The sequence below is a fragment of the Osmerus mordax genome, chromosome 21, assembly GCF_038355195.1.
Source record: "Osmerus mordax isolate fOsmMor3 chromosome 21, fOsmMor3.pri, whole genome shotgun sequence".
In the NCBI taxonomy this organism is placed as follows: Eukaryota; Metazoa; Chordata; class Actinopteri; order Osmeriformes; family Osmeridae; genus Osmerus; species Osmerus mordax.
This window is the reverse complement of record NC_090070.1, coordinates 4,715,802-4,726,261: the sequence shown is the minus strand read 5'-3', so window position 1 is coordinate 4,726,261 and position 10,460 is coordinate 4,715,802. Positions and strand designations below refer to the sequence as shown.

Sequence of the window (10,460 nt, the reverse complement as noted above, 5' to 3'; positions counted from 1 at the left end):
CTGCACATTCATAATGTTGATATTTTTGGGTTCACTTTTAAACTAAGATCTGATTATGTTTATAAGCAGATAGTAAAACATCAACAACTATGTGTTCTAAATCGGTAACAGTTCCAGTTGCGCATAGAAATGGCCCACTGTATTTGAGAGCCAAAGGCAGAAATAACTGTGGTCCTCCAATACTGTAGTAATGCACGTGATATAAACATCATCAATGTAACAGTCTCACACACATTTTTATAGTCAGGATTGTAGTTTGCCTCAGTTGAGAGGAGATTTATAGGATTGACCTTTTCTGAATCTATTGCAATGATCATGCACCCCAGGATCAGGCAACTGATTCAATTTTCCCCAAAGGTGAATTTGTGTTCCTATGCAATGCAAATTCTTACAAAACAGCCAATATCAATTCATATGTTTTAATAATTTCAAATAAGTGGTTAGATATGTTGTGGATACAAATATGTATGTATCTGACCCCATTTGGTTATCCTGCATCTTTTTTTGTTGTGTCAATGTAGTGTGTGCTTGGGTAGTCTGTGTGTCTGTGTATGTGTGCATGTGTCTGTATAAAAGAGCGAGACAGTGTTTGTGTGTGTGTGTCTGAGCAAATACAGACTTACAACAAACAAACGACAAGTCATTACACCGTCACTTTGCATAACACCTCAAGAAGTGAATGGAGAGTGAACCAAAACTCAATCCATGATAAAAACTCAATCCCCCATCTCTCGACTGCGACACATTATGTTTTCATTATGCGTCTGAGTGCATCAAAAAAACACGTAAGTAAGCGACCGTTTGTTCGTGTTGTAACCAACAATGCACATAGTTCCTCCTCCAGGACTATAGGGGGAGCTCACACAGATGACTCACGGGCGGTTTTGGAGCGCAGGGCCTTGGCTCTGCTGAGAAAAGGATAGGTGGTGCAGATGCAGCCCGATGCCACAGTGAGGCCCAGACTAGCCCAGGCACAGAAGATAGACCACCCGTAGCCGTGGTCCACATCACCGGGAAGGCCGTAGATGAAAGGCGGGTTCCTGGAGAGGTCGTAGGAGACGCTGGCCGCATAGGTACACAGGGAGATGGTGCAAAAGATGCCTAGGGAGAGTAAGTGTTCATGGTTTACTGTTGTTGTTGTTTATATAGTTTACGAAACGTGCTAGGAAACTCGTTTCGTAAAAAAAAAAGTTTAATATTAGAACTCTTTATTGGTCATTATATGGTAGATACACACTCTTGCAGAGGGTGATGACACCAATACACACACGCACTAGTGCTCCACTGTCCACCAATTGTCTTTTATCAGGAGATGTTAACTGCAGGTTGTTTGTAAAAATGTATTATGTAGTATGTTCACATTTTGAACATGACAAATTAATTTGAAAGAAAATTCATCATGAAATTAGTAGATATTGAAAAGACCGAAAGGAAAATCTGTATTGTGTGAAGAAATGAGGGACCACCAAACTGATATGAGAATATGTATTTCTTCAAGACCTTCTGCACATTCATCTAGGAAAGATGAATGCACAGGAGTGAAGAGGGAGGCTAAAAGCACAAAGGAGGCCTGAAACACAAGTCAATAACTGCCAAACAAAGGTCAAGAAAAGATAAATAAAATAGACATAGAACCACATAAACTCGCAAATTTACTCTCACCCACTCAAACGCCTACAGTCACTAACTCTCTATTTCCCCTACACACACATACATCCACACACACACAAAGGCTGGTCATAGGCAGTTGGCAGGAACGTACCTGCCATGAGAAAGAGCAGGCCAGAGACATGCTGGGTGAGGCTCTCCTCCCAGAAGAATCCCACTGTGGCCACGATGCTTCCACACAGCAACACGGCCGCTGCCATTCCCAGGAACCCTGCCGTGATCCGCCGCAGATCTGACAGAGGGATCCACAATGAGCGCACAAACACATACACGTACACAAACACACAACAACACGCACACCAACACACACGTACACACACCAACCCCCACGTGTGCATTCCCACACCCTCATGGACACACATGCAAAAACACCCACGCATATATGTATTCACACGACCGCATGGACATGCACAGACAGCCCCACAAGCACACCCACGCTTACGGTAGAACACCCGTGTACACGAAAAATGCATGTTCACAAACACATACACATATCTGAGGACAGGTAATACACACAGCGTTCCCATGACAACCACCCGGTGGTAACCTGCCTGTGTTGCTCTCAGACAATCACTCAACAGGAATAACGAATGTTTGCAACGTGCTGAGTGTGTTGTGGTATATACTCTGGGAGGCTTGTGTGCTTGTCATGTTTTAGGCCTTGGTTGTGTCATTGAAGACTAATATAGGTAAACTAGCATTATTAAAATGTGTTGTCAAATGTGATTGCCTTTCTGATCTTCTTTGCAGGTGAACATGTATGTACAGTACAGCTGACGTACAGAATGTGTTATACCGTATATGATGATGGTGAATGGATTTCCCTTATATAGAACATTTTGTACCTTATCAGTACTCATTCAACCATTCGCACACTTGGGATTGGGAGCATTTTCGGGTTCAGTGTCTTGCTCAAGGACCCTTCGACACATGGACAGGTGGAGACGCGGATCTAACCGCCAAACTTGTGATTAGTGAATGACCCGTTGTGCCACAGTACTAAGAGCTTTCCTAATGCATATTTAGCACACGAGCAGTCATCTTAACATTTTTGCTTAAAAGGGTACAGCAAATCTTGTTTATGTGAGGTATTGTTTATATATAAATATCAACCATATTTGGGATACAGAGGTTGAAATACATTAACAATAGTTCAAACTTCAGCAGTTGACAACTGAGAAAACACTAATATAACTCTTGAAAGCGCACTATTCTGACTTTGATAATGCTCCATCCCTGACTCCCTCGTACCGCAATAAGGGACTCCAGAGAGTTAATGAGTTTCTTTTTCTGTGAGACGCCATTGACTTTCTACCAGGGAACATTTCTTGGGCTTGTGTTGTAAGCCATGCTTCAAGGGTCAGACCCTGAAGTGGGAATGCCGGTGTTGAAAGGTTAGCTTTACATATTCATTGGACTGTGGGAAAGTAGAACCTTATTGTGAATCATGTAAGTCACTGTGCTTGTCAAAAGGCTCCATGATGTGAATTTAAATGAAGTTGGGCTTGGTTGGTTTGAGCGTGGACTTTTAAAGTGATTACCTAACGTACACGAGAGCCTCAGGCAGAAACATTGTCCAATTAGGGAAGACTGTATCAACACATATTGGTATTCTTTTAAAAGATTCAGGCATAACTTAACTCCTATAACTCAAAACAAATGAGGAAGATGATAGATGGAAATATTAGTAAAGTGTATTGTTGTTGGTATGCATCCGTATTTGTTGATACACTAACAGTGTCTTAAAATGATCCTTATCAATGTTACAACCCCAACCAATCAACACCCTGGCTGTGTTTGAAGAATCCTACTCTTGCAATTGTTAATCATGATATAATATTTCTTAGAGTTCAAATAACTGTTATCCTAGAGCAGATGATAAGAATCAAATTATTCTTGAAATGTATAAGTTGGTTCATTTTGTATTAGGCTGGGGCCTATTCTCCAAAAGCTGCTGAAACCAGCTTTATCTTGGAGCACCAACCAGAGCAAACATGTTTTCCACAAATTGGCAAAGGAAGAATGCTGACCAAATATGTGTATCACAAACATAACAACATAGAGGCCATTCAAGCATTTAACTCACAGATGGGGTGGTTCTGGGAAATATTGAGTCAGTGATACTTACGTAAAAGATGCCATTCGTCTTGCTGAATGGTCCTTGTCAGGTTAAGAGGGATGTTTCTGAGTCGTATTGGCTGTGAAAAATGGTACTTGACAGTTGTGCATCGATCTGCGATACCTGTTAAAACATCAGTTTAAGGGCAATTTTAGAGAGGTTAAAACAACATGTTTCTCATGTGCCATCTGCAGGTTCTTGCTAGGCCTGTCTCAAGCTTAAACTTTATGTTGCCCTTTCCAGAGCATCTCACAATAATGTAAGGGCAACTGCTTTCTTTTAATGTCTTAACATCTTCTGAAGTATGGCATGATAGATAGAATATGACAACTTATATATATTTTTTGAAATAATGTTTCATTCAATAGTTGTATTATTACAATTATTGCATGTTATTTGCAATGAATAAGGAAAGCATCAAATTGAGTGGCACCCCAACATAAATTTTTAATGGATTCCCTTTTCACTTGAATGGTGGCATTTGAGTCCTCTGGTGCTTGCGAAGAGGCTAACTTGATACTGTATGCAAAGGGTAAAACGGTGACATTTACTTGACTTTCAATAAACAGAAACATGTTTTTTGTTCTTGACCATCACACAAAGCATATCGTCAAACTACTGCTGGTCTTCTATCTGCATGTTATTCACTTAAACAATAAATGCTACAACAGGCCATAAAGGTTTGTGAGAAATATCTTTACCATTGGACTTCTTACTTAATTATGGTGTTGCGCAACAGTCTTTCAACATGTATTTAATGCAAAATGCATTTATCTAATCCATCTCAGGGAGAGAAAACATTCTTATTTGCGTGTGAAAATGTCAGGTTTTCATAGTTTGTGTTGTGGTGGTTAAAGCGAGGAGTTGCCTGCTGAATCAGCCTTTCATTGAGGTTTCCAGTCTAAGCCAATCCATTATAGACCCTAATCTATATCCCCATGCTGCTGTAAGACAAGTGAAAAGGCAATGTTATAGGCCTCATAGATACCAAAAGAGAATGAGAATGTGTGGAGGCTTTGACCTTCTGTCTTTATACTGACTGGCATAAAAATACAACTCAAGTCCCATGTTGGTGGTGGGAATGAACCCCGACAGTGACCTTCTGTTCTTATTTCCGCCTGTTTTCACATGGCTTGCATTTGTTTAAAAGCAGCACTGCAAGACGAGAAACATAACTCCATCACGTATTTTTATAAACATGTTACCTATTTACACGCACATAACTATAATAGACTGACATGGGTTTATATTATGAAAGTGGTTATCACAACAACAAAAAATAGTGGCTTGCACTTTAGATTTGCTTCAAAACAGTCGCTATTTGTCCTGTTCTTGACATGATCCATCCATCACCAAGGCTAATTCACAGTCCGATCTTTGAGGTGAGCGCGCGGCGCACCTATATCTACTACAGGCGAGAGCTGAGCGTCTTTCGCTCACTGTCAGAAGGTTGCGTCGTATTTACAGCCACCTCTCCTGTGAGTCTGCATGAGTTATGAGTAGCTATCAGCCTCTAGTCATAAAGTCAAGAAAATGCTCTTACAGAAGCATTCTTCTGCCACCTAGACAACTCGGTTGCCTGTGCGTAAAAGTCAGACCTCGAGGTGCTTTTTAATAATTGAGGTAAGCTTGGTGTCAAATTAATCAACGTGGACAGAAACCAAAAGGTAGGCGTTGAAGGTCGAAGTAGACTTCTCCACTCCACGTGACACCAGCTGTTTAGAATGCACCATGGCAGGTATTACCTTGCCTTTTAGCCCACGAGTTAATCTTGCCGACATTAATCTTGATGGACTGGTATGTCCACTCCGGATGCTTTATACTCCTTTAATCCTCTTCGATTTTCGTGTTTCAACCTTGAACACACTTTGCATTGTTTGAATTTGAATTTCATTGCATCACATCTACGTGATGTGATGTAGGTTAAGATGCATTTTAGCACTGGACAACAGAGCTATGATTTGACAGCTTGACATGGGACAGTGTGCGCATGGCCTAAAATATCTACATTCATTTGTTTAGTTTAAATGCTCGTTATCCGTTTGGAATGCATGTGCTACACGTAGTTTAGTCTTAAAGTGTAGTTATCTATCTGCAAGGGTTGAGGAAAAATTTGTTTTATCATGCATTGCATAATTACAAGCCCTACTGAGCCTATTTTGACGCAATGCACGTAAATGGAATGGATAGCAACATCACGTTTTAACTGGGGTATGTGATATGCAGAGCAGTTCTTGCCCACTCACGTCCTGTTTTGGTCTAGTAAATAGTCTTCTTGTTTCATACTTTTGAAGACTTCACAGGGAAACTCTCTTACCCTTTGATATGAGTTTGTCAATATCCCGGTCCATGCCTTCGAAGAAACATTTTCTCCAGAGCCCAGAATATGTAGAGAATAACGGACGCCCACATTCCGTCTCCAGAATTCCCATCCCCAGAATTGCCCTCCAGTTCTCAAGCAGTTCCTCCTCTCGACTCCCGACATGGATAGGCTTCATAAGCGCTAGATTCCGTTTGGAGTTCCCGTTATCCACCAGTGGCAGGTGGTAGATTGGCATGTCTCGGTTTTTCTGGTCGTTTGAATCTGATCCATACCGGTCACAGTTTTCTTTATGCCTTCTGGTATCTGTCTCGTACCAGTGGTCAGTGAAGATAGCAGTGACCAACAACAATAATGACAATACACTCATAGACAAGCTTAACGCCGTTATAAACGATTGTTTTTCCATGTTTCGAACATCAGACCTCGGTACTGTACAAAGAGTGTCTAGTCGGCTTGATGTTTGGACGCTCTTTCCTGCACCTGCTATTCCAGTTACTAAGCATTTTTATCCATCCTTGGATCCGCAGATATTGCCCGCCGTCGAGAGCGCATCATCAAGTCAGGTTCACAACGCACTGCAAAGGTGCTGAGGTTGAACAGACAAAAACACAGGTGGAGGGGTGTCCGCTGTGAAATGGGTGTGGATTCCCAACCAGGCTGTCGGTGTTTACCTGCAAATGCTAAGCCACTCTTTCTCTCTCCCCACCACTCTACTCATCATCTTCACCTCAGTGTAGCGACCCTGAAAGTGTCCTTTTCGCCCGTGTGCCAAAGGGTAAAACGCAGACTCCTCCTATTCAAGATGAACATCACCCGGCGGAAAGACAGCGTGTGAGAGGATATTTCAAGGCTTCCCATACACTCCATCATGATAGATGGGTGTGCCTTTCGTTGTTTTTCTGCCTGCCAAACTGTTTTAACACATTTGGACCACCAGAAAGATTGAATCCAAAGCGTTTTTGTTTCGGGATTGCATACTGTTATTGTTCTGAATCGACTTTAAAAAAAATAATTTAGCAGTTAGCATCCCCCATTCGTGAGACCTGTGGACGGATCTCTCTCTCTCTCTCTCTCTCTCTCTCTCTCTCTCTCTCTCTCTCTCTCTCTCTCTCTCTCTCTCTCTCTCTCTCTCTCTCTCTCTCTCTCCCCACACACACAGGCCTTCTGCATTATTCATATGTTTATGGTCATTGCAAAATGAGAAAAGGGTACAAATTCATGCATGTGTATACTCTTTTCCTGGCCATGCACTGGTCTAACAGCTCTGTTGTAACAGGCTGAGACTGGGCTGAGTTTGTCACTAAATAATTGCCACCACATAGTGTTAAAATGTATTTGTGGGTGTTTATTGGGTTGGTTTGATCTGCGCCTTTGCCAGCTTTAATAATGGGCCATTAAATCCACCGTCTGCATATGTGCCTAGAAAAGGCATACATAACAGGTGATTACAATAATTACAATGTGACCCACAGCATGGTGTGGACTCATTAAATAAGACAGATTCAATTGGCACATTGTAAGTTTCTGAGTCGGTTGAATTTGTAGAAATGTACTCTAACATTAAAATTGTGTTGTTTTCCGAATAAATATTATTTATTCATAATATAGATTGTGGGCTGTCTGTGTGTGCGTGTGTAACTTAATGTGTTCATCTTGAAATGATTTAATGAATGAATTCTCAACCTTAGGCAACATTAAAATAAAAATGAGGATATTGCTCGACTTACTTTGAAGAGTGTGCTTAGTGGGTCTTGGTTTTTGGATGATACAAACCTTGGTAGGTCAACACAACACAAAAGATCAGTAAAAGGTATGTTTTACATTATATGCATAGACTAGTCTACCATAACTAATTCCAAGACAGCAGGTAATGTTTTAGAACATCAAACATATACAGAAACATAAGCTACCTAAAAAGTGACCACAAGTGTTTGCACAAGTTGCCACCTGTTAGTTACAGTAGGCCTATTAGCCTACAGCAAGATAAAAAGGAAACGGGTAAAATGGGGGCGTCATTTTTTACTTGATGGGCGTTCCTTTTGTTGGCTTTGGACAAATCTGAACCAGATCAAAAATTATGTTGCATAACTCCAAATAAACATGTAGCCTAACGATAACTAACAATGTTGTGCTTGTCGCAATTGAACCTCACCTAGGCTAGCCTTGTCACACATAGGCTACCCTATTACACTCCCATTTGTTTGTAATTCCTGTTGTTGGGTGAACATTTTGCTGTCTCTGTTTGAATATTATTTAGCGGTTGGAACTGACTCTAAAGTTGTTCTTCGCGATAATCTCTCAGTCGGTGACTCACCCCCTTTGCCTGCCATTCCTAGCATTCCCCTCTTGGAGAACCCAGCTGGCTACGGCGCACGCGTAGAGCGTAGAGGAGGCCATGTTAAAGTTACAGTGAAGTCAGCCTTGATTTTTTTCTGACGACGTATGTTTATATTGTTTGTTTCCCGTTGTTTGTTGAGCCAGAGTCCCAACAAACAGAACGGTTGGATAAAGAAACTGGAGTTCTAAAAATGAATTCCAGTTTCGACCTTTCAAGGCGAAATCCGCAGGAGGATTTCGAGCTCATACAGAGAATTGGAAGCGGGACCTACGGAGATGTGTACAAGGTAAATCTGAGGCTTTCAGCTAGATCCCGTCTGGCTAAACGACATTATTCTGACATCATACGTCAATATGGAATATAACACGACCCGTGGTCATTGCACTGATTATAAAGTGACAGGTTCAGTCTGCCATCGCTGTGAAAGAAGACAATGAACTTGTCAACTGCGGTTGTTGTTCAACTGGAATGGGAAGCTATGTTTACTAGCTATGTTACTTATTTCGGCTAGCTTAAATCAGTTTATCCACAGCGCTGCTAGCTAGCTCGATGCAGCAGCTGCAGGATATTGGTAGGCAAAATGCAAAAGACTAATTAAAAAAGGAGATTCAGTACCCCTTCAAGAACGGCCTAAAAGCCAGACCAGGGAACGGTGATAACTTCAGTTGACCGTTCCTATTGTTTCATTCAGACTGGTATCACCTGCAATAACTTCCTCCCTAGACCAAAGAAAACGATTCAGTCACGCTGAAGAGGCCTCAAACAACAGCCTACCTGATCAAGACTAAGAGTTAAAAGAATGCTTTAGTTAGAGTAATGCTTCTAAATACTAGATATGGTCTATACCTGCCCTATATTTTGAGAACAGGAAACTGCTTTATTCTGGCTTAGTTGCTATTTCCAATTTTTATAAAACACAACTGTTTGACAGCCCACTTTTTCAGGTATCTTGAGCTTGTGGTCTTCGCACTTTGACCTTGTGTTTATGAGAAAGAATTGATTTGAAACAATGAGCATTGTTCTTGAAATAGAAATGTGCCTACAAGTTGAGTATACTGACAGATCGGACTACAGTAGCAAAGAAAGTGATGATGACCGATGCAAATACAAAAGGTTGTGCAACCATTAAAGGCCATTTGAGGCAATCATATCCCACTGGTGGACTTTTTTGCAGGACATGTTCTTAGACAGGCATAAAGCCAGACTAACATCCAATTCAAAGACCTCCTAACTTCAGAGACCAGAAGAGTAATTTGGATGTTGTTGGCTGGATATAACAAAAGGGGATGTGCCCACTGCTGATCTTTATTTCAGATCCCCACTGTGTCGCGTTGTGTTACATACATTCAAACCAGTCAAAATGCTCACACTCTTTCGAGCATTGACAATGGTTTCCTGGGACCATTGTAGACCAGGTCTCCCTTCCCCTGGCGTCAAGCACGGCTACTAGCATTAGCTTAGCCCAAAACTAGTTGAATAATCAATCCTATTTAGATTCTACACTGAGTTACCTGTCCAAATATGTTACCTGGAATCCGTAATCCAAAGATGTTGAAAGTCAGGTTTTAGATTACTGTGAATTACTAAACTCTCAGTAGTATCTCTGTGACATGAAAAGGGTTTTCAGGACTTATCACATAGTTTTTAAACTAACAAGTGCATGAGGTTAGTCACATACTATACAGAGTATAATTGATACACAGACAGGTGAGGATGGTACAAATTTGCCTTGTTCTGTATGGAAAAGGTTCATATTTCACTCAGTCTCTACTCCCTTTGGTCCAGGAAGGACACCCCTTGTTGCAGTTGAGAGAGCTGCATTAACTGAGTGAAATAGAAAATCAGATTGACTTTGATAGAGTAATGCAGATGTAATGTGTCTCATTATGGTCCCATTCATCTTTTTTTTCATTTTCCCAGCAGTCGATTTTCACGGTCGTTTCAGGCCACCATGCTTTTAACTAAGATAACCTTTGCGTGTTGGAGAATACCATCCTGTCTGGGCATTCCAA

General features: G+C 41.2%; 2 protein-coding genes across 3 annotated transcripts in view; one reads left to right on the top strand and one right to left on the bottom strand.

Annotated features, from left to right (window-relative positions):
- Positions 1 to 728: 728 nt before the first annotated feature.
- Positions 729 to 6,516, bottom strand: tmem178a (transmembrane protein 178a). The gene is made up of 4 exons (XM_067259628.1): positions 6,105 to 6,516; positions 3,797 to 3,910; positions 1,763 to 1,900; positions 729 to 1,101 (listed from the first exon to the last, which is right to left on the bottom strand). Exons 1-4 carry the CDS (start codon positions 6,514 to 6,516, stop codon positions 860 to 862), a joined length of 906 nt encoding a protein of 301 aa, XP_067115729.1. The 3' UTR covers positions 729 to 859.
- Positions 6,517 to 8,525: 2,009 nt separating this feature from the next.
- Positions 8,526 to 10,460, top strand: part of map4k3a (mitogen-activated protein kinase kinase kinase kinase 3a) — a 74,592-nt gene continuing 72,657 nt past the window's right edge. For both annotated transcript variants that reach the window (XM_067258806.1, XM_067258805.1), the window contains exon 1: positions 8,526 to 8,734. In XM_067258806.1, coding sequence (XP_067114907.1) covers positions 8,639 to 8,734 — 96 coding nt within the window. In that variant the 5' untranslated portion in view covers positions 8,526 to 8,638. The remainder of the gene's footprint in view (positions 8,735 to 10,460) is intronic.

Coding starts and splice junctions, on each gene's coding strand:
- tmem178a (XM_067259628.1), bottom strand. CDS start 6,516: ATGGAAAAACAATCGTTTATAACGGCGTTAAGCTTGTCTATGAGTGTA. Junction 1,901..3,796: donor AGACGAATGGCATCTTTTAC/GTAAGTATCACT, acceptor TCCCTCTGTCAG/ATCTGCGGCGGATCACGGCA. Junction 1,102..1,762: donor CCTGCTCTTTCTCATGGCAG/GTACGTTCCTGC, acceptor TACTCTCCCTAG/GCATCTTTTGCACCATCTCC.